At 43.7% G+C, this 24,154-nt stretch overlaps 1 protein-coding gene across 2 annotated transcripts; it reads left to right on the forward strand.

The window, feature by feature from the left end:
* Nucleotides 1–446: 446 nt before the first annotated feature.
* Nucleotides 447–23,005, forward strand: SF1 (splicing factor 1). 2 transcript variants are annotated; one of them, XM_088442536.1, is made up of 12 exons: nt 447–583; nt 2,481–2,606; nt 5,574–5,649; nt 10,483–10,635; nt 10,975–11,064; nt 11,146–11,329; nt 11,870–11,985; nt 12,059–12,166; nt 12,400–12,592; nt 21,395–21,578; nt 21,656–21,817; nt 21,985–23,005. In XM_088442536.1, exons 1-12 carry the CDS (start codon nt 580–582, stop codon nt 22,311–22,313), a joined length of 1,725 nt encoding a protein of 574 aa, XP_088298662.1. In that variant the 5' UTR covers nt 447–579; the 3' UTR covers nt 22,314–23,005. The 2 variants fall into 2 exon arrangements, with proteins under 2 accessions (XP_088298662.1, XP_088298663.1); XM_088442537.1 differs by lacking the exons at nt 447–583; nt 5,574–5,649 and having other exon boundaries at nt 2,520–2,606.
* The last annotated feature ends 1,149 nt before the right edge of the window (nt 23,006–24,154 follow it).

Consider the following 24,154-nt stretch of genomic DNA (forward strand, 5'->3'; position numbering starts at 1 on the left):
TTTCCCACTTAATTAACTAACCAGAGTTACAAAGAGAGGCGAGCAGCCTACAAGATGGCGGCGGTAGGCGTGTCAGCGCGACATGTGTGAGTAAGAGAGGGAAACCAATGAAGAAGCAGCTATGGATGCGTGCTTAAAGTGCGTGTCTCCACAGTGGGCGAAGCAGCCTCACACAAGTTTCCAATTGAGGCGGCACCAGGAAATCAGAGAAAGGTGACACTCCCCTTTCCCCGCCTCACTGACGTCACTCATGTTAACAGTTTCTTTCAGCAGCTCCTCCCCCCCACGTCTTAACACGTACTATGGAGAGCGGTAACTAGGGGCGTGACCCGGACTTGACTGGCATTTTTCTTGTCAAATCGGCAAATGATTCTTCATCGCAGCTCTCTGTGTTTTTAGATACAGGAGTGGTCAATTTTGTCCAATGAATGATTCCTTTCCCGAGCCAACCGGCGCCGCTGTGTCTTTTCAGTGGGCGGAGAAACAGAGTTTATAAATCGTTGAAGACAACGCGTTAGCGCTCAGTCATCATCGTGCGGTGAGGCGAGGGAAAACGGCAAGCTGGATCTCGGACACGTGATGGGTAAGGCCTGGGCCTACTGCGTCCAGCGCGTCTCAGTCTGTAACCGCCATAACGTCTTTCGGCGCGGCTGCAGCCATGTGTTTTATGCTGGTGTAGCCTGAAGACAGACCTGTACATTATATAGGATTTGCATATTATAGTTATGTAGCAGTGACCCAAGGCTAGTAATGCCTACAATGGATCTCATCTGGTTAGCTCATTATTGTTTGCATGTGTTACACGGAGCCTTTCTCTTGCCAGTTAGCCAGTACACAAGTGGGTGGAATTATTGAGTCTTTAAAATGACATGCCTATCAGAGGGCGGGCTACCACTCATCATGGTGTACTGCTCTCACATGGGGGTTTCAGGTTATTGGTTTGCAGTATCGTTAACACCCGGAGAGCCGAAATGCCCGGCTGCACTGCGGACCACTGGGCTGCACTTACCGCACCTTTTAAAATGTCTACTTGAGTCCACAGGTGAAATAATGATAGATGCAGATGGAGACCACTAATATACATGTCTGGCAGGGAATCTGAAATCGTGGAAAAGTTATACTAAATGTCAACTAATGTGTTACACATTAGTAACCTCATTCAGTATACAATTCTAATGCACTCTAGTTGTCCTTATAACTAGTACTCTGACTCTTACTAAAATGTGACTCAATTCAAATGGGTTTGGTCTTTGCATAATGAACTTTAGAGATGCATGGATTTCATTCTACATGCTGCAAAGTACAAAATCATTGTTACTTTTAGGTGAAATTCAATGTTATTCAATACACTGCGCTGTTTGCCTGGTTGGGATTTGGTTAAGTCAGAGAATGCCGGTTCTGGAGACTTAACCTGGGTGTTTAGTTGCGAGAACCGGCATTCTCCAACTAAAGTGCCGGCATTTTTGTCGGATTTCTCTTCGCATCCCCAGGGGGGTGAAAGAAGAAATCCTTTTGCCTGCCCAAACAGCACAGTGTATTGAATAGCTGCGGGTGCTTCCTCCCGCGGCTATTCATCTTCGCATTGAATTGAATTTGGCCTATTGACTCCCGTAAAGGTGCTTACACACTAGAGACTCGCAAAAGATGTTATGTCAACTATTTCACTTGAACAGGCAGCTCTTCTGCACTCCCAGACAAGCTATCTAGCATAAACTGTCCAATCTGAAAACTGCTGTAGGCAAGATCTGAAGATGTGATGTACGACCCAAGGGGTAGTGCATTGTGATTGTGAGTGGACACTCACGATTTGGACAGATATTACATGATTTGTCGTTCCGATGCGTCGAAATCGGGCATATTGTATAATATATAGTCTAGTGCACAGGTTCTCAAACTCTGATCTCAGGACCCCAAACAGTGCATGTTTTCCAGGTCTCCTCAAGAAACGCAAGTGAAATGATTAGCACCACCTGTGGAACTTTTAAAATGTGTCAGTAATAACTCCACCTGTGCATGTGCTGGGTGACCTGGAAAACGTGTCGTGTGTGGGGCCCTGAGGACTGAGTTTTTGAGAACCTCTGGTCTAGTGTGTACGCACCTTAAACGTAATGTGGATTTCTAATTGAATAGAAAAGTCATTCTTTTATTTTTGTATTGTTTTCAGGTGTATATACCTCTAAAATGCAGTTTTCAAAAACCAATAGGCCTATCCTCCTATGCTGTATTCATGATGACATTAAAGAAAATCTTCCCAGTGTCATGTATACATAAATATACCTGTCTGACTCCAGGTTTAAGGTCACTCTGGCAGCAATCTGGCCTGAGCATAAATCAAAATAACTCCCTAGCATAACTGGGATAGTATGGTCACTGCCCAAGATGACCAGGATATATAGCTTAAATGAGAAACATTTGATATGGTAGTGGATTTATCCAACAGCTCACATTGTGAATAATGTGTTTTTTTTGTTTTTCCCTAGATTTTTCCCGGAAACGTAAGCGAAGTCGTTGGAATGACGAAACTCCAGACCAGAAGACAATTATTCCTGGAATGCCAACGGTGATACCTCCGGGACTCAGTCGTGAGCAGGAAAGAGCTTATATAGGTAATATCATCTTACCTCTTTCACTTGTACATTTTTCAGTGATCTCATCAGCTTCAAAAGGTTACATTTGTTATAAATTGTATTGTAATATGTATGCTTTGTGAACTGTAAATATTTAATTTGTTCAAAACAAATGTAACCATCTCTAAGCCCAAGTTTTCATGTATTCCTTGGAACAGACTTCATTTTAGTGGCTAAACATGCAGTATTTCTTTTTAACAAATCAGTCTGTTTCTTTAGACTTTTGTAAAATGCAAACTGTTACTTGTACTTTAGCAAATGCATATGCTTTGTGGTGTAGGGTATTGATAATATGCACATTAGTCTTTTAATCGGAGTCCAGCACCAGAAAATCGAATTATATTACTGTAATTTAAGGATTTTTAAGGTATTTGGATCAGTGAATAATCCAACATTGGCTAAAGTGGATGATTTTGTTTTTGTCTAGGTTGTGGTTTCTTGCTCAGTTTAAATTTAGTGTTACATACTTTTCTTATTGTAATATAGTGAAAGGAATGTAAAGAGTTTAGGTCCTGAAAGTTTACATGCAAATATGGTTACCTTCATTTATAATTGGGTAATTGATGGGAGAATCTCTTAAAAGTATTAATCTAGATCTTGTACATCAAGTGAATTCTGCATACAAATAGTTTTTGTTTGGTTTGTGGCATATTTAAAATGAATGAACATGAGATTTAAGTCTTACTTGGTTGTACGTTAATAGACATTTAGGTTTCCTATAGCAGTTGGGTAGTACATTCTTCATTCACAATATTTACTGTTACTTAAGGGGGGCATCCACTACACAATTTTAGCAGGCGATTGAATGATAACTATGTCGTTAAAGTTCAATTGTTTATAAATTGTGCAGTGTTTGGTCGTCAACGATGCGCGCTCCCGCTGGTCATTTGATCGTCTCGTCAGTCGACTGAACATGCAGGTCAATTTCACTTGATCTATTAAAGATAGTTTTCAAATCGTTCAGACTGAAAGAAAAAATTTGAAGGGAAAAAAATCAAGGGAAAATCGTTTAGAGATTGGACAGGGAGTAGATCGTCTAGTGGATGTGCCCCTTTACAATGCACTCTGCTCAAGCAACCAATGTTGGTGGTCACTATACATGATTGTTCAGCCTGTACATTGATGTTTATGGTTGATACATTTTCAATTTCAGTGCAGTGCTCCAGCTAGACTGTTAGGAATCCATGAGGACAGAGTTTGAGAAACACTGCAGTAGATGATAGAACTATAGTGTATGTAAACTGTAGGTTATGAAGTGTATAATAAGTTCGTTCTTGTGTTTTCCAGTGTCAACACTTAGTGGGAGCCATGAGTAGTACATAGTCTATCTGCTTTAGTGTTGATCATGATGCAAAAATGTCTGTTCCCATGCTCCTCACAGGTTGTATGGTGTTTGGTTTTATTTAAACTTAAGGTTTTTTTTTTTTTCTGGTGCTGGTATCCCTATAAGCATGGGTCTCACGTGCTAGCATTTTGATTGGAATGAAGTACTCAGCAGACTAATATGATTTTCAGTGCAGCAGAATATAGTTTTCCAGGAAATGTTAAATAATGTGAATGCAATACAGTACAATATTTAGCTTCATGTGAGTCTACATATTCAATTTAAAATTGCTGCCATTGCAATGGTAGATTGACAGCTATCTTAGTTAGTAATGATTTTTTTTGTATACACTTTTAAGAAGGAAATGTGAACTAAACTATTTTAGAATTGTTCATTTTTATATAAGAATGACAATTGCTTTCCCCAGAGTTGGTGATTTTAGGTCACTGTTTAGAAAATGTCTGTCTTGCTTTGCATACCATTTCCCATACAAATCTTAACATGAATTTAGTCACTGGTCTTTGGGCGTGTGAAATCCTATGTATGTTTCCATTTAGTGCCTTGTCACTTTTTTAAAAGTATATCCAAAAAAGTCCTAAGGATTGTACACTGAGCAGTGCTAGTATTACACATTGCTGATTGGTCATCACACTTAAAGGGGAATTCAATTGTTTTTTTGCGTTCAAACTCCTGTCTAAAGTGACAAGCGATATTCAATTGTTTGTGCCGGCAAGCAAGAGTAACTGGGTGCCCATTACTTATGCCGTATATAAAGTCCAAATGCTCTTTGTTTAGAAGCGTAAGGTGGCTAAACACATCTAAAGCACTGGGCATGATACGTTTGGTACTCAAAAGCCAGACTTTCGTTTTTCTGCTTGCCACCTCAGGATAAAGCAAGCAAATATAATGGGTGCCCGCAGCGCTCACGCCCATTTGCAGAAACAATTGATTAGATCCTGTAAGTCAGAAATGGCCAACCTGTGGCTCTCCAGCTGTTGTAAAACTAAAAGTCCCAGCATGCACTGCTTCAGTTTTGCTATTAGGGAATGCTAAAACTGTGGCAGGGCATGCTGGGATGTGTAATTTCACAACAGCTGGAGAGCCACAGGTTGGCCAGGCCTGCTGTAAGTCATCAGCACCTAAAAAACAATTAAAGACCCCCCTAATGGCAATCTGTAATTGTGCAAATTATAATCCACTCCACCTCTTAAGCAAGTCTTTGAAAGCATTTTCCATCACCAACTCCTTCTTAAATGTGGACTTAATGAAAACAAATCAGGATGTCACATTACATAGTCATAGTAAAGTTTTGGTTACTGACCCTGCTAAGTGATGTAGATTCCGGTGTTACCACAAAGCCTTTGTTCTGTGAGGAACTTTATTAATTTTACCCCCAATTAACTTGTTTTAGGCCTTATTCTATATTGGTCACCATTGCCCTATCCCATTAAAGGTATGAAACAGGTAACAATAACCCTAACCCATTGACCTACTTCAATGAATTTTTCTCCTGGTTATAACTATTATTGAATCAAAATGTTGGGTTTAATATTTCTCCTTTTTGGGAATGTAACAAATTTCTCCCGTTCCTTTTTTTTGTTTTCTAACCTGCTTTCTTCCAGTTCAACTACAAATTGAGGATCTGACTCGCAAGCTTCGCACGGGAGACCTGGGAATACCCCCTAACCCAGAAGACAGGTTGGGAAAACCCCTCCACTCGTTTGTAACGCCTGACAGTAACCGTTTCATCTTCTCTTGGGCTTGTTAATAACTTGTATGTTCTGTGAAGTGTGACAACTAGGCAGGCCATAACTAGAAAACTGGTTTCACTTAGTGGGATTAGCTTGCTCTCCAAAGTGCTATAATTTTTCTTGCACATTAGTTGAGGCTTTTAAGTAAATACTACTGTGGCATAATGCTTAATGGAGGTGACTGCACATCTGTGTGTATAGAAAGACATCCTGAGCTTGACCATCAGTTTGCAAATATCTGTTTTTTATTTTTTTTCCTGATAAATAAATGCTCCCACATATAACCCACCCATTCACTGTACAATTATCATTCAGATCTGGCTGATGTATGACTGTTTTAAACGATTATTCTATGCTAAAATTTGGGATTATTTGGTTGTGAACATTTGGATTTTCTCAACGGTTTTGCAGATTACACACAGTAAACTGCATTGTGCCCATACAACTTTCCATTATGATTGTGTGGTTCATCATGTAGTCTATGGCCACCTTTAGTATCTGAAGACCAAAGGAATGTTATATACCACAGGTTCTCAAACTCTGTCCTCATGACCCCAAATAGTGCATGTTTTCCAGGTCTTCTCCAGAATCGCAAATTAAATAATTAGCTCCACCTGTGGATCTTTTAAAATGTCAGTGAGTAATTAAATCAACTGTGCACCTGCTGGGTGACCTGGAAAACATGAACTGTGTGGGGTCCTGAGGACCGAGTTTGAGAAATACTAAAAATGATTGTGCCTGCCATTTGTCTCTTGGAAGAGCACCTGGTACACAGTGGCAATTATACTGTGTCCTGGCTTATCTGAATGCTGCTTGTTGAAGTATATTTGATCTAACTAGTACATAAATCAGTGTAGCCAAACTGCACTTCCCATATGATCAGATATTTGCATTGAACAAAGTTGACAGGAGGGACATGCTGCCACACGGGAGCATCAATAAAACTTGTCATTAGTGCGTACCCTGGTTATACACAGGTTTTTTTTTTTTCCTTCAATGTTTTAAAGGCATTTCTATGCTTTAACCATTTTATTGCCATTTGCAGCCATAAGAGATGTATTGAGACTAATAGTTTACTTAAGCTCTTGTAAGCTGCTGCTGATTGCGGGGGCTGAGTTCTGCCCCAGCTGAGTTCTTGCACATGCACCAACACCTAATAGGATAGAGGGGAAGTATCCGAAGAGATTCCTTTACATAGGAAAGGGTCTAACAACTAACATTAGTCAAGCTTTTTGCAGCTTGTTAAATTGAAATAGGCCACTATTCTCATATGGTGCAAATCAATTGTCGCTCCATTTGGGTGCCCGTGTCTTGTGTGCGCGCCCAAAACTAGTGTTTAGCCACGTCAAGCAGCTAACCTGGTCTAAAGTCCTGCTTTGTGCGCCCAAGACGCTGGATTATCGCACATTTCTGCTTGCCACTTCAAGAGGCTTCGATCGGAAAGGTCTACGCATGGCACATGCCCAAACTGAGCAATTGAATTGCTCCTTCAGGTGCCCATTAGCTTAGGCGCCCTATAAAACAAATCGCCACCATAGAGTACTTTTGTGATGTAGTTTCACCCGTTAGACCTTTGTTAAATACCTAAGAACCTACAGTTTATAGATTCATGCAAAAAAGACAATTCCAGGTGAATTTCGGAAAATGTTTAATAGGCACCATAAATGCTAGAAAGCAGGATTTAAATGCATCCACTTAAACATAAGCTTCAAAAGGATTTAAAAAAAGAAAAAAACTACCTAAGGTGATTGTGCGCATTATTAAATACTTGAGGCCGCTGTAAAAGTTTTAACAAGAATAAAGGCTGAAATGGAAGTTCACATATTATTATAACTGTTCTGATTCAGTCATGGTTTTGCTTAGAAATACTTTAATAACGTGAAAAAGCTGCCCATTAAAGACCAAAATGCAGTGTTTAATAAATCACATAATTAGGTGGGGTTTTTGGGGGTGGGGGGGAGGAGGCTTGTCTATTGTGAGTATCTAAACTTTGTTTGGAGAGTAAGCTGATTACCACTAATTGATTCAAGTATTTCCTGATTGGTAAAACTTGTAGGTGAAAAACCTCTGGCGAAAGGGTTTCTAAGACCATTTTAAGATTTGGTCTGCTGAAATCCTGTCATTGGCTTAGTTACTGTTAACTTATTGGTATCTCCACAAACGAATGATCCAGTTTGAGCGTTATTGTTAGTTTACATAATTATTTCAGCAGATTGATATAATAAGCAGCCTAATGTTTACTATTTTATTCATTTAATTCTAAAATGTCATTTTAAAATCTTTACACCTTAAGATAATGTAGCGTTGCTGAGCCTTAGGATTTTACAGATTTGGAAACCCACATCCTTATAAGATAGACTTTCCTTGGGACTCTGGATGTTGCAGCTTGTTGGGGTCTCTTCATTAAGGGCTGGGCAGCACCATTAGTTTGACGTCAGGCCATTCAATAAGGTTCTGCAGGCCTCTCCTTTTAGAAAATACTTCATACTTGGAATAAATATTCAGTAGTATCTATAACGATATGAAGAGTCAATTGACTAGTAGTATAGTGAAATGGAGTCTTACATCCTGGTAGTTGGAAATGTAGAATTATACTAAAAACAAGACTCAGAGGTAGACTTACATTGTGAGACAGTTTGTTCTACTTTTATGAGCCAAGCTTTTTCCAGTTTAATGCTAAAACTGGTTCATGTTTCTAGCTGCTGAAGTGTTTGCTGAAGCCAGTAAGTGTTCTTGAACCCTCCTGAGGGATGTAAAAGGTTTCAGTCATACTTTACTCTATAATACAGTATATAAATTATGAAGTATTATAAATTATGAAGAGTAGCAAAATTTGCTTCTGGTGCTGGAAAGAGTTCACATGACGTGTTTTACTATTTAAGTCTAGACAGCAGAAGTGACCGTTTCAGCTTAATATCAGTTTCTTACATTCAGTGTAAAAAGTTGTTAATCATCTCAACTTGGGTAATTTAGCTCTATAAAATGGATAGTATAAGGTAAGGTATATATGCTATGCGCTGATAGGATCAGCATTTTTATTAAATGGAAAAATGGGGAATAGTCTGGCAGTGCATTGTATGTAATTAGCATTGGCCCTATGATTTAATGAGGTTACTAGAGTTTTTTGTTAATCAGTGTGATAGTCATCAGTAGCTTACGGTCACCTATGGATTCAGTTTCTTAATCAATAACCACTTTCTTTTTTTTTTTTTTTGTAACCGGTTTCTCTCAAATGTCTTCAACAGCCTTTTGTTTTGACTTCATCACTATTGCAGTGTCAATAGGTGCACTCTATGGAGTGAGTTATCCAAAATCAACTTGATTATTTTATATAACTTTAACCATACCCTATTCTCTCTGCTCCTACTGCATTCTCAATTGCTTTTGCTGGAAAGCAGGTTTTAGAGGTTAACCTTTTCATTTTTAACGGTTAACAGCCTTTGCACCTTTTTAAACAGGTTTTAAAACTATTGTGCCCCACTTAATAAGGTTTGTGAGCAAAATTGTATCAATAACTAATGTTTTTTCTTCCTCAAAGCAGCCCTCTAATAATTTGAATTCTCGACCGAATATTCAACCATATTTTATAATTAACCTGCTGACTTTCTCTCTAGTAGATAGAGATTTTCCTTTTGCCCAAGTCTGCCTTTTGAGCCTCTTCCCTGTGCATCACTGTATGAGCATGTGCTACATGAGACCAGTACGCAGTAATGGGATTACCTTCCTATAACATTTTCCAGTAACTTAAATCTTATGATTTGTTTGAAGTTACTCTACAGCATTAAATCTATTCTCCGTTATGTGCTGGCAACAAAACTGGTACATTCAGAGAAATCTACCAGTTCTCTTGCCTTTCTTGCTTTTGCTATAAACTGAACATCTCAAAATGCTGGTTACACCTTTTTACTACATATTAGTGCAAGGTAAAAACTAGAGAACTGAAGGGAGACATTACTCTAAATATTCCTAATATCATAAATGTGTAACTAGTTATATCTTATTCAGTAACTTGTTATCGTCCATCCCATGCTCTTCATGTAGAGTACAGTGCAAACAATTGAGTAAAAGTTAATTGACTATTATTGATTTCATGAAAGGAGTAAATCTTGTTACAGATCACCATAATTGATACCATATTATATAATGTTCTCTTAACACTGATGTCTATCAGCGTGTAAATAAGATGCAGAATGGCACCAGCATTTAGCTTAAATATGCTGTAGTTATTGTTACTGTCCTCTGCCTGGTAATTCTCCTTCCATATTTAAGTTTCTATTTCTAAATAAGTTTTCACCATAACTTGAATTTGACCCCCTTGTCTTTAGTAGTTCACATTAGTACTTAATGGAAGTAATCTTATTTCTAGCAAGTCATTTGCAGAGCTTGATGTTGGAACTTTTGTAGGTAATGCATAAAAAATGGTTATAGTGTGATAATCTGGAAATGAAGACTGTAAATATTTGCATTTAGCTATTGCAGTCTCATTACAAGGTGTATGTCGTCGCATGTTTACTTTAATGTATTTAGCACTTTAAAAAGTATTGTTGCAGGTGCTGAGTTTAGTTAGTGGATTTAGGGCAGAGGGATTAGTAAACCTTTCATTTTCAACAGGTAGCTGTATAACGCTGAAAATGCCAGTCATGTATAGTGCTGTAAATGTTTTATTTACCCATGCGAATGTTGTAATGGTGGGTAAGTTTCCCTCTAGTGGAAACTGCCTTCTCAGTGTTACTCTGTGCATTTTCATTGTTCTGATGTCCTATGGTCTCCCTCCATACAGATCCCCATCTCCTGAGCCCATTTATAATAGTGAAGGGAAACGTCTTAACACACGGGAGTTCAGGACACGTAAAAAACTGGAAGAGGAGCGTCACAACCTAATAACTGAGATGGTGGGATTGAACCCAGACTTCAAACCTCCCGCAGACTACAAGTGAGTAGAATAGTGCGTTTTATTATGTATAGTAAAGCGTTTGCTTTATATGTAAACTTATTTATATCCCAAATGTGGGCCAAATGTAATAGCCCGTGGTTTGTGAGAGCCATGCGACTCTGGTCAGATCCCTAGGTTTTAAGAGCCAATTAGTTTAAAGTCAAAACAAAGTTGGTTTTGCCTTTTAAACTAATTTACCCTTTAAAACTAGTGACTACGGCACCGGCTGCTGCAAATCGCGGGCTATTACATTTGGCCTTGAATGTTCATCTTCAGTCTGTTGTGGTTCTCAATCTATGAAGTTTGTATGTATACTGCCCACACTGCTTTGTATTCCAGACCACCTGCTACACGTGTCAGTGACAAGGTCATGATTCCTCAGGATGAATACCCAGAGATTAACTTTGTAGGTCTACTTATTGGGCCCAGGTATGAAACACTCAATAGATGTAATGCCTGCATGATGGTGTGTGATATCTCCTGATAGAGCTCCTGTTTTCTTTTACTAAGGGGCAATACACTGAAAAACATTGAGAAGGAGTGTAATGCCAAGATAATGATCCGGGGCAAAGGATCAGTGAAGGAAGGTAAAGTGGGACGCAAAGATGGGCAGATGCTTCCAGGGGAAGATGAGCCACTCCATGCCCTGGTTACAGCGAACACCATGGAAAATGTTAAGAAAGCAGTTGATCAGGTAAGCAGCAGTTATTACATGAAAATATCACCGGACCGCTAAAAAGGCAAGTAGTATATGCCAATATTGCACCTCGGATGGCTAGGTAAAAAGCTTTTCATTAATACGGTGTAGTTGCAACTTTTTTTTGTCTTTTAAATCATGTGTTGGCAGTGGGGTGAATTTCTCTTCAATTGTATGAGGAAAGTGTTGAAGTATGTCAAACTGGTTCTTTTCAGTTATTGCAACATCTCAGTGCTAACTTTGCTACAATGAGCTGTCTGCTATTTAACAAGATGAGTGGGTGTATATGTAATATGTTTGGAAATTCAGTGTGCTACGACTTGTTTGGAAAACTGTCATAAACCATTATGTAATCCATTCGGGATATTTGATACCTATTTACAGTCACTGAGCAGGACCATGACAGTGCTAAACTTAATTAGAATAAACTGATCATTGAATTTGTAAGTGTAACTGAACAGGTTAATGCAGTTGGTGGGTGAATAGATTCCTGTTTAGTCCCAATAAATTATGGGCTAATTGTGCTTTTCTCTGCAGATCCGAAATATTCTGAAACAGGGTATAGAAACTCCGGAGGATCAGAACGACCTTCGGAAAATGCAGTTGCGCGAGCTAGCACGACTCAATGGCACGTTGCGTGAAGATGACAACAGGTTAATTTTTTTTTCTTCATTATCTTTATAACCCTCAAATTGAAGCATAAAACTGACATTAATTTGTTGATAGGATCCTGCGACCTTGGCAAAGCACAGAAACACGAAGCATCACGAATACCACTCTCTGTACGAAGTGTGGAGGAGCTGGACATATTGCTTCTGACTGCAAGTTTATAAGGTGATTGCCAAAACACATTTTGAAATATCCCTCAGTTTATATATTAATTGTGTGAACGATTTCTCCACTTGATTAATTTTGAAAAACCAACAGACTTTCCTGGTTCATCTTATTCCTATTTAGATGCTGTTAGGTTTGTCATAAATGAACATATACGAAGTGATTATTGCTACAGAGTGGTGTATTCATGTATGGAACCTAATAAAATATTAATATGAATACTTTCTCTTTAGTGTGTCAGTGCGTCCTGGAGAGCCCCAATCAGCTCAGGACAAGGCAAGGATGGATAAAGAATACCTCTCCCTTATGGCAGAATTGGGAGAAGCCCCTGTACCTTCCTCTATGGGTGCAACAACTGTTCAATCACATAATCCCATACAAGGGAGCCTGAGACCTACTGGCATGACTGGAAGCCAGCCACCCATGGTATGTATTCATGTGTACCACTTCCTCTTTACATGGCTTTTTTTTTTTTTTTCAAAAGCCAGATAAACTTTTTAATTTCAGTATGATTTAATTTTGTGTTGACTTCAATTGTATGTAGAAGCTTACCGTTGATACAGGTATGATAAAATTGTATATGGTTTTCAGAGGTTTTGCGTAAACCTAGGCTATTACAGTATCTCTGGGGAAAATGGCGCTGTTCTGCATCTTTTATTTTGAAAGGTTTTAAACTGGAGTTAAGCTGGGTACACACTGACAGATATCTGTCCAATCTGTGTGGTGGGAAGGAACATCTGGTAATGTATGGGAGCAAATACCAATAGGAATTTGCTCCAAAGCCCTGGAAGACCAGATTTTCCTTTCTACAAGACAGATTGGACTGATATATCTGTCAGTGTGTACCCAGCTTTAGCATTTGTGGGAGATCATAATGAGTGCTAAACTGGCTGCTTCTTCTTACATGCTGCCTAAATCTATAGAAGATAAATCTCCAACTGATTTGCATGTTTAGATAAGATTACTTCCACCTCCATTAAACAAGCGGTGGAAGTTCAAGCTTCTGTTTAGGTGTGGAACTGTAGTGTTCACACTAAAAATCTCTTTGGGCAGGGTTCTGACCACTAAGGGGACAATTTCATTTTGGACACAATGCGTTGCTGAAAGTTATCAAAAGTAATGTGTACATAGATCCACTGCATATAATATAAACCCTTTTGTATTTGGAATTCTTCAAAGCAGTGCTCCAAATTAATGTAAAGAAAAGTGCCCAATTCAAAATATAATAGTGTCTGTGTCATAATGTAATTCTATAGTACCCCCAATTCAAAATATGCCTTTCAGTAGTGCCTATAATTTTGCTCTGACAATATGGAAAAAATGTACGTTATGCACAGTGGGAGTAGGAAACTGTGTAAAAATGTGTACACAACAGGTCTTAACGGGGCTGACCACACTCAAAGGTGCTGGCTGTGCAGTCCTATGCTTCACTTGTCATGTGGACATGTCCCAGATAGGGTACAACTGCGATACTCCCAGGTGTCTAGGGGTGATAAGTGAAGCAAACTTCCAAAGAACAGTCTGAATAGTGCTGAACACTGATAGCCACAGGTCAGATTCACAGAGAAGACAATGCTGCTGTGGACATAGAACAAACAAGGAAGCGGCATTCAAGCCCTGCCTCCTGAGTCTCCCAACAGGAGGTGTTGCAGGGGAAACAATCCTCCAATACTGGGTCATCTCTACAAAGGACTGCAGGGCCGGGTGCCCTGCTAAAACACTAGCTTGAATAGATCACCGAACCCCACCGCAAAATTAGGAAGTGTGATGTAATGTCTTACTGCGGCTGCCACGCTGTTCTAAGTCTGTTTGGGGTAAGGCACAGTGAAAGCACACTTTTATTATGCATACTGTGAGGTGGTGTGCGCATACACTGGTGATACTGAACACCATTGTCTCCCACCAGCTGCACCTCTGGTACTGGTGGTAGTTCCTCCTCTGCACCCGTTCTTTCATACCTATGCATATATTCAGTGTAGAATTACAGGTCTAAATTTTAGTGAGCTGACAAAGATGAAGTAGTGATAGTAACTTTTCAGGAGTACATTGGGGTATGGCTCCTTCCACAGGAGGATTTTACCTTAGCTAGTACATGGGTGGGAGCTTTGACCTGCATTACTTTGAGCCACTGGTCAGATGCTGTGACATTTATGAAAAGGAAGTAGTGAGACTTGATTAGGCTAACAATTTACACAAGCATAATATATAGAGGAAAACATGACCTGTATTTTGAAATGTAAAAGGGGAAGTTAGTGAAAACCAGAAGACACATTTTATTACAGAAATGAATGAACATCAGTCTGCCAAGTACACTATATTCCAAACATTGTACAATGTCTTCTAACTTTCTAAAATTTCTACCCTCATTAAATTGCCTTTGTGGTTCCCCTTCACTTAATGTAATACCTGGAACCCTTTTGCTGCTGTGGTCTTGCCAAAATTGTATCTCTACAATTACTTTTTTGCATATATGTGCTGTATAGGTGGTACATTTTGCTTGTATTATACCAAAGCATATGTTTTCAGGACATTACGGACTTTAAATTTCATATCTAGTAAATGGCTTTAATGAGTATAAGAAGGCATAGGTTTTAGACAAAAGCACCTTCTTCTGCTGCTACTGTCATAATATTCTGCCTCTGAAAATACGCTTAGTTTCTGCTAGTACCCATGGAGCTTCGAGATAGATGGATATATATATATATTTCTACTTCAGGGTCCATAGGGTATCCACAGGATACCTTGGGGTATAGGTGTGACGTCAGTCGCAGGGCACCAAAGAGTTAAGCTTTCAGCCTCCCAGGATGCACTAGGTCCCCCTCCTATACCCCGCCCCCGGGCCAAGGCACCTCAGTTTAGTTTGGTGCCCGGCCGGAGTCGGGTGCACCTGTTGGAGTGGGGGCTAGAAGAGCCCCTGAAGCTTATTCTTCATGCAGCTGTGGCTGCACAACTGGATGAACAGCATGGACAGTCAGTCATGACGTCCATGCTGTCTTCCCTACACCCCGCCGGTACCAGAACGCCGGTACTGATCCGGGGATGCTGGTGGGCGTCTGGGGTCACAGCTAGCGGTGACCCCAGATGCTCCGGACCATGGCCGGATTCAAGGGGGACAGAGGTAAGCAGCGGGGTCCCGCGGTGGGTCCCCGCTGATCACATGGTCCTAAGTCCCCAGGCAGGGGGCTCCCTGGGGACTGGCTGCAGCGTGGAGCCAGGCGACCAACCTGCGCTTCCACTACCCCCTGGGACAGCGGACCGCAGGAGAGCGGTAGCGCTGCGGCGTCCCAGGGGTTAAATGCATGCCAGGGGAGCGCGCCTTCCCTGTCTCACAGCCGGCGCCTCCCCCGCTGCACACAGCCCTCTCTGCATGCTGCCGACTGGTCCTGTGGCAGCGCTCCTCCCCCAGGCCAGCCTCCTCTCTGCTCCTCGGCGGCCATCTTCTCCAGAACGCATGGTGAACGCTGCTGGAAGCGCTGGACGGAAGCATCGTTGTCTGGGTCCCCCCGCATACCTCTCCTCCGCTGTGGTCAGGTCTGTGTATGCAGCGCTGTGTCCTACCAGGCCCTGTGTCTGTGTAGTTGAGTGATCAGCGCTGTTAGTGCAGGAATTGTTATTTTTCTGCATTGTATGTGACTGTGCTAGCGCTGCTGCCTGTAATCTTTTCTTCTCTAAACTGTCAGCTTTATTACTGTCCCTGTTCTTTCTGCTAAAGCCCTTGCGGTGCGGTGCTGCAGGGTGGTCTCTCGCCTATTTAATACTTAATTGGTGAGAGAGGTCACATACGTGGTGCCATCATGTCTGAAAGTGATTTTCCCCTCCGGCTACAGTGTACCACGTGCAAAGTACCGTTAGCGGAGGGGGAGGGTAGCGCGGAGGGCCTTTGCCGGCAGTGTTTGTCCATGGCGCGGCCTATTACGGTTACAGCACCGGTACAGGAGCCGCCCTGGGCTTGTTTCGCTCAGGCGTTAACAGCTTTAGTGGGCCAGTTAGCTCCGCAGCCCGCGTTTACTCCGATGGGTTTGTCCCAGCAGTCTGTGGTGTCGTCACCCATGCAGGGGTTCCCACGACAATTGGTGGTACCCCACAGTCTCCCTATTTCCCCGCTCCCGGGTTCTCAGGAGCCAGCGTGGGTTAACTCCCTGACGAGTTCTGTACAGCACTTGTCGGATGTGTTGCAAGGGGAGTCTGTGATGCGGCCTCATAAAAGGCCGGTGGCGTCTCTGTCCGCTCCTTATGAGGATGACGAAGGGACGTCTGATGATGGGGAGATTCTAGATCCTTACGATCAGGAACCTCTCTATACTAAGGACGCTGATGCTAAGTCCAAAGTATATATTCCTGGACTTATTCGGGCGGTCCGCACAGCCTTGGTGATTGAGGACGAAGTTCCCCCAGCGGCTAAATCTAAGTATGCCTTTTTCAAAGATGTGAAGGGCGATGCCACAGTCTTTCCTCTTTCGGGTCAGTTGGTGGACCATTTAGAGGAGGCGTGGAAACAACCTGGCAAAAGATACCAGCCGCAGAGACGCCTGGCGGTGGCTTATCCGTTCGCGGATAATTATTTTGCGAAGTGGGAATCCCCTCCACAGGTGGATTCTCACGTGACCCGTCTTGTCCGTAGTGCCACATTGCCGATGCCATCCATGTCCTCCCTTAAGGATGCTACGGACCGCAAGGTAGAAATCTGCCTGAAGTCCGCTTATTCCCTTGCAGGGGGGGCAGCACGGCCGGCTATGGCCATTTGCTGGGTTGCCAGAGCGATTGAGCGCTGGGCGGATTCATTAGAGGCTTCTTTTGAATCCGACTGTCCGGCCGATCAGGCGGAGTTGATTGGCAATCTCCGTGATTCGGCCACCTACATCAACGAGGCGGCTCTAGACATTAGTACTCTGGTGTCTAGAATTTCTTCAACAGCGGTAGCTGCTCGTCGCACCTTGTGGCTGCGATCCTGGAAGGCGGACGCAGATTCCAAGAAAGGTCTGGAAGCGTTGCCGTTTACCGGAGAAGTTCTCTTCGGTCCGGATCTGGATAAGATTGTGGCCACGCTGGCGGCAGCCAAATCTGCCTGTCTCCCGTCGGCCGCTGCTCCTTCTGGTTCGGGACCATCGTCCTTTCGGTCATCTAGGGCCCAGGGCAGGCCCAAACCACAGTCGTTTCCTCGACAGGCTGGCCCTAAGAAATCGGTCAAGCCCCGGAAGCAGGCATGGAGTACCAGACGTCCGGCCCCCAAGCCAGATGACAAGCCTGCGGCCTGACGGTCCGGGCCTCCCTTTGGGGTCATCCCAGGGTGGGAGGCCGCCTGCTACAGTTCGCCCAGTGTTGGTCGACCACTACGACAGACACTTGGGTTCTGGAGGTGGTTTCCCACGGATACGCCCTCTCCTTCCGGCACAGACCCCCGGCTCGCTTCTTCACCACGGGTCTCCCATCAGACCGGAACAAGGCTACGGAGCTGCGGAAGGTATTGCACACTATGCTCCAGGCTGGAGTTATAGTGGCGGTTCCATTCTCCCAGAGGGGCCAGGGTTTCTATTCAAATCTATTTTTGGTACAGAAACCCAATGGGTCATATCGTCCGATTCTCAACCTCAAAGCACTCAACAAGTCTTTGCGGGTCCCGAAGTTTCGGATGGAGACCCTACGGTCCATCATTCTGGCGCTGGAACCTGGGGACTACTTGGTGTCATTGGACATACAGGACGCTTACCTGCATGTCCCTATTCTTTGGCGCCATCAACAGTTCCTCAGGTTTGCAATCAGCAGCGACCACTTCCAGTTTCGGGCGTTACCTTTTGGCCTGGCAACAGCACCACGTGTTTTCACCAAGGTGATGGCGGTCATGGCGGCTTCTCTGCGGCTGCAGGGAGTCCGCATGTTGCCGTATTTGGACGACCTGTTATTGGTGGCAGGATCTCCAGAGCTCCTGTTACGCCACTTGGACCTGACCATTGCACTGCTGCAACGGCACGGCTGGCTAATTAACTGGCAGAAGTCCACTCTAATCCCGTCTCGGAGGATTCTGCATCTTGGAGCCTTATTGGACTCGGGACAGCAAAGGATCTTCGTGACGGAGGACAAGATCTCTGCTTTACAGTCAAGGGTGCGCAGTTGTCTGCACAGCCGCCGGGTGTCCTTACACTCGGCGATGAGGTTACTGGGCTCCATGGTGTCGGTGTTCGACATGGTGGAATACGCCCAGTTTCACTCCAGACCTCTGCAGCACCTGATCCTGTCCAAGTGGAACGGGCTGCCTCAGTCTCTGAAGTCCCAGACGATTGTGCTCACCCAGGAGGTTCGCCTGTCCCTTACGTGGTGGTTACAGATGACCCACCTCAACAAGGGACGTCCGTTCTGGGTTCCACATTGGGTCCTGTTGACAACGGACGCCAGTCTTCGGGGCTGGGGAGCAGTTTCGGGTCCACACTTGTTCCAGGGCAGGTGGACGCCGACAGAAGCGGAGCTTCCAATAAATATCTTGGAACTCCGTGCGGTCTTCAATGCTCTCCAGCAGGCACAGCGGTTTCTCCAGGGTCGCCCGGTGCAGGTCCAGTCGGACAACGCTACCACCGTGGCCTACATAAACAGGCAAGGAGGAACTCGCAGTCGGGCGGCTCTCGTAGAGGTCTCTCGGATCCTGGTTTGGGCGGAGCGCAATCTTCCGGCCATATCAGCGGTCTTCATCCCGGGAGTGCTCAATTGGGAGGCGGACTTTCTAAGTCGCCAGGACGTTCATCCGGGGGAATGGTCCCTGCACCCGGACGTTTTTCAACTACTGGTGGACAGGTGGGGTCTTCCAGAAATCGACCTCATGGCGTCCCGGCACAACAACAAGTTGCCGGTGTACGGGTCTCGCACAAGAGACGAAGGGGCGTCTCTGGTGGATGCTCTGTCCATCCGGTGGACGTTCAGGTTCGCATACCTGTTCCCTCCGGTCTCCCTTCTTCCACGGGTAATCCGGAAATTCAAACAGGAAGGAGGGACGCTCCTGTTGATAGCTCCCGCGTGGCCCAGACGGCACTGGTTCTCAGACCTTCAGGGTCTGTCCGTGGACATTCCTCTGCGGTTGCCGCTACGACCGGACCTTCTGTCTCAGGGTCCTTGCCTTCACCCGGACCTGACTCGGCTGTCTTTGACGGCGTGGCTGTTGAGACGGCCATGCTGAGGTCCCGGGGGTTTTCCAGCTCTGTGGTGCGTACCATGTTACGAGCTCGGAAACAGTCTTCCGCGAGGATATACCATCGCGTGTGGCATACGTTCTTCCAGTGGTGTCGACCGAGAGGTTATGCACCGCGGGAGTTTCGTCTGTCTCGGATTCTCGCCTTCCTGCAAGCGGGACTAGATCATGGGCTTCGCCTTGCTTCTTTGAAGGTACAAGTTTCGGCCCTATCTGTCTGGCTTCACCGTAGGATTGCTACAATCCCGGATGTGCGCACCTTTATGCAGGGTGTTCTCCGCATTCAGCCACCCTTTGTTCCACCTGTGGCGCCTTGGGATTTGGCTGTGGTCCTGAGGGCTCTCCAAGGACCGCCGTTTGAACCACTGGGCTCAGTGGATCTTAAATGGCTAACAGCTAAGACTGTTTTCCTTCTGGCCATTGCTTCGGCCAGACGTGTTTCTGAGTTAGGGGCTCTTTCTTGTAGACCCCCTTTCTTGGTTTTTTATGGGAACAGGGCAGTGCTCCGCACTCGGCCCGAGTTTCTTCCCAAAGTTGTTTCCCAGTTTCATATTAACGAGGAAATAGTTGTTCCGGCCTTTAACTCACCGGGTCTTTCCGTGGGTGAGGCCTCTTTGGATGTTGTGCGGGCCTTAAGGACTTATGTTGACCGCACTTCTTCGTTTAGGAAGTCGGACGCTTTGTTTGTCCTCTTTGGCTTCCGTAAAAAGGGTTGGCCTGCTTCAAAGCAAACTTTGGCAGCCTGGATCCGTATGGCTATTTCTGAAGCTTATCTTCATGAAGGCCTACCGGTCCCTCCTTCTCTGAAGGCTCATTCCACTAGGTCTGTGGGTCCTTCGTGGGCAGCTCGACATGGTGCCTCGGCAGTTCAGATCTGCAAGGCTGCTACGTGGTCTTCTGTCCATACCTTCGTGAGGTATTACAGGTTTGACACCTTCGCCTCTCAGGATGCTTCCTTCGGGCGGCGGATTCTCCTTTCTGCACAGGAGCGTCCCCACCCTTAAAGGATACTGCTTTGGGACATCCCCAAGGTATCCTGTGGATACCCTATGGACCCTGAAGTAGAAAATATGAGATATGGTAAGAACTTACCCTTGTTATCTCTATTTCTACGAAGTCCATAGGGTTCCACAGGACTCCCGCCCTGTCGCACCTGTGCTGCAGATGGGCTTTGCTCTGGTCACCGGTTTTCCGTCTCCCTCTGGTGAGAATGTGATTCTTGTATGTGTCCAGATCTTTGTTCTCTCTCTTCCTTCTCCTCCTCCGGCCTATGGCTTGGTAACTAACTGAGGTGCCTTGGCCCGGGGGCGGGGTATAGGAGGGGGACCTAGTGCATCCTGGGAGGCTGAAAGCTTAACTCTTTGGTGCCCTGCGACTGATGTCACACCTATACCCCAAGGTATCCTGTGGAACCCTATGGACTTCGTAGAAATAGAGATAACAAGGGTAAGTTCTTACCATATCTCATATTTTTTATATATTTGAAGTTCTCCCGGCAGACATGGGCTATAGAGAGGAGCATGGACAACTGATTCAGATTAATATATAATGCTGCGTACACGGTACAATTTAAAGTAACGATATCGTTCATAGTTAAATCGTTCATGTTAATTTTTAAGCTGCCAATGTTCAACAAACGATGTGCTTTCCTGCATGGACGATAACAATATAATTAATTGTCCATGCATGCAGACCAATCTGGATGCTCTCTCAGTGCCTACAGGAGGGAATGGTCTTGGGTGATATTGTTGTGTGAATGAATATCATTCGACCAACACACCGGGAATTTCAAGGGAGGTCGCTCAGTGATATCGATCGCTGAACAGATGGTTTCGTGTGTTTGCATCATTATTCACCTGTAACCTCTATACCCCAACATTAACCCAATGTCCCTGATTGGGTTTAAATGCATTTAAGTATAAAAATCCCCTTTATGGTCATGGTGTAGGTAAGACACCTCGCTGTTCTGCTCTTCCATATGCTGAACTTTTAGTATTTTCTCAAGTGAAACTGATAAATTGTAGATCTCATCTGAAATGTTTCCCTTAACACAGAACCGGCCACCCTGGATGGCTACTGATCGTCCATACCCAGCTCTACATGGTACACCTCACTCCTTCCATCATCCAATGGGAGGAGCTGGCAATGGTCCACCCCTCCAGCCTAATCCTGCTGCCCCCCATCATCACTGGATGCAACCTCATCATGGAGCACATCCACCTGGTCATCATCCTATGGGTAAGCACTTTGATGTAGATTTTGACACCCTTCTGGTCATTCATCACTCCAGCATAGGTGATTAATCTTTTCTCCAGGTCTCTTGCATTCACACCCAATGGGCCTGATGCCACCGCCACCTCCACCTCCTAGTGGACCAGCACCTCCACCGCCACCATCTGCCCCCTCTTTGCCTCCTTGGCAACAACAAGCTACAGGAGCACCTCTCCAGCCTGGAGCTCCCCTTCCATGGCAGCAGAGTAAGTATGGACTTTCCATTGTTAAAATGTGTGAAGGTTTTAACTGGGTAGTACATTAGCTGAGTAAACGCCTTGATTTTTTTCTTAGTCTTATTTTTACTTCTATATCTGGCTAGTTTGATTGTCGCAACTTTTTAATTTTTTCTAATGTATTTTATATTTTCCAGGTTCACAAAACGCCACATCTGCCTCAGCTTCTCTCCCTCCATGGCAACAGCAACAAGGAGGGGCTAGTGCTTCATCTAGTGCTGCCATGCAGTCGAATGCCTCCCTTGTGCCTCCACCACCTGGTGTTCAACCGCCACTGCCCCCCAGTGCCCCACCACCACCTCCACCGCCACCACCTGGAACCTCTGGCCTTCTGTATGCTCCACCTCCTCCTCCCCCACCTCCAATGGATCATTCCAACTTTGTCACTATGATGGGTATGGGTGTTCCAGGAATACCTCCGTTCTCCATGCCCCCTGCTCCTCCCCCGCCCCCACCCCAAAACTGAGTCACTAGTTTCTACTTTCATAATTAAGAAGGCAATTTGCCATTAACATCAGAACTGTAATTTCCACAGTGGATAATTGAATCCTCCCAAGGAAAAATGAGGATCAGCATACACATGATAAATGTGTGCTTACTACTAACTTTAACAAACCAACCCTTCAGACTATTATTTTGAATTCAGTGGGGTTTTGTACATCCATCCGGTGGCAGTCATTTGTTTCCGCCCTAACAATTTTTGGTGATGTATTCATTTTTTAAATACAGGTGTTAAGTGTTGGTTAAAGGATGACAAAGCCTTGTTCTTTAACTTTTTTAACAGCGTGTGAAGCTTAGGTAAATATTTACCTATTGTCACAGATAACATGTCGCTCATTGCTGTCTCTGCCAATTTGTTCTAATTTCCCATTTTTCAGTGCAGAACAAATGTGGTCCTTTGCAACGCTCCTAACTGTCTAGTATCCACGTACCTTTAATGGTGCATTGTTTATTTTTGCCACGTTACTTTAGCCTCGTGAGTGCAGGCAGTATGTCTACCCTCATTCCCTGATATCAATGTGACTTGTGGATGGGTGCGTTCTGTGTCAAGGAAAAGCAGCAGTTGTAGCATTTATTCTGACCTATTGCCTTTATGCTTGCTTTTTGTCTGATGCTGTAAAAAGAGCCTGTCTTACATTAAAATGATTTTTTTTAATAGTCTTGCCAGTAATTAACCTAGTAAGGTAATTAAGGTTCTTGTGTATTAGAACATTAATTTTGCCATTGACATAGCAAAGTGAACCTGCGTAGGATGACATTGCCGGTGAGTCTGCATGCATAAACAAATGGGGCTTTGTGAATTAGAGGCCATTTTTACTTGTAACCTAGACTGAGGGCTGGACTATTTTACAGCTGGTGTTTATAGTCAGCTCATACTGTACCAATCAGACAACTTGTAGCTCTGTACATTGAGGGCTATTTTATTTTTGAAACCATATATTTGGACGGTTTGTGAAACTCATTTGTGGCCTCCAGATCAAACTATATTTAAGTATTGATGTTTGTTTTGTACATGTAGCTTCATTAATATATTCAAATACCATGTCCAGTCCCCTTTTAGAATGGACAAGAGGTGTTAGTGCACAGTTGAGTTATCTGATCCAGCCATGTGGCCCTAAATACAGCTGATATACCAAATTGTACTCTCTCCTTGTGTAAGCCTATTGGAGATGGGAGAAGGGGGTAATACATGTGTGCTGTGTTCACTAACTGTTGAGTTGTAAACTTAAATTGTACTGGAAGTATGAGGAGTTTACATAGATATTTAAACCTTATCCAACAGTTGTGGCTGCCACTCTGAATGCTCCAGCTTATGTAGCATTTATATAAAGTTGGAAGTGGACCTGTATTTAGTAAGGAGCTACTGCAGAGTTTAACGCAAGTATTTTCGCACTGCATGTGAGAGTATGCACGATGCAGAGTCCTAAGAATCTGACGCATCTCATTTGCAGCAAGGTGCATAACTGGCAGCTGGGCATTTGCACGGTATTGTACATGGTTGTGTGTACGTGTAATGTTGTAGTCTTCAGACCTTGTGCACCAGGTATAGGGCACAGACTGCTATGAAACTAAAGGTAAGGATAGTGGTGGCCAAACCACTGAGATGCCTACTCTGTACAGGCAAATATAAAAATTTTTTACCCTGTTATCTATGGAACTTGTCAAAATAAAGTATCTGGTACATAAATACAATTTGTACAGCATTATAAGACAGTCCGTGTAGTGAATTAAACATGCCCAATGCACACCATGGCCAAAACAAAAGTACCACTGAGCTTTGCATAATCTGTAAAACCATGTAATGTT

Source organism: Taudactylus pleione, unplaced genomic scaffold (assembly GCF_031769625.1).
Source record: "Taudactylus pleione unplaced genomic scaffold, aTauple2 ptg000313l, whole genome shotgun sequence".
NCBI classification, from domain to species: Eukaryota; Metazoa; Chordata; class Amphibia; order Anura; family Myobatrachidae; genus Taudactylus; species Taudactylus pleione.

What these genes read in the sequence shown, in the direction of transcription:
- SF1 (XM_088442536.1), top strand. An exon ending in CCCCCTAACCCAGAAGACAG is followed by an intron (nt 5,650 to 10,482) that starts GTTGGGAAAACC and finishes CCCTCCATACAG; the next exon opens with ATCCCCATCTCCTGAGCCCA. An exon ending in TCCCCTTCCATGGCAGCAGA is followed by an intron (nt 21,818 to 21,984) that starts GTAAGTATGGAC and finishes TATATTTTCCAG; the next exon opens with GTTCACAAAACGCCACATCT.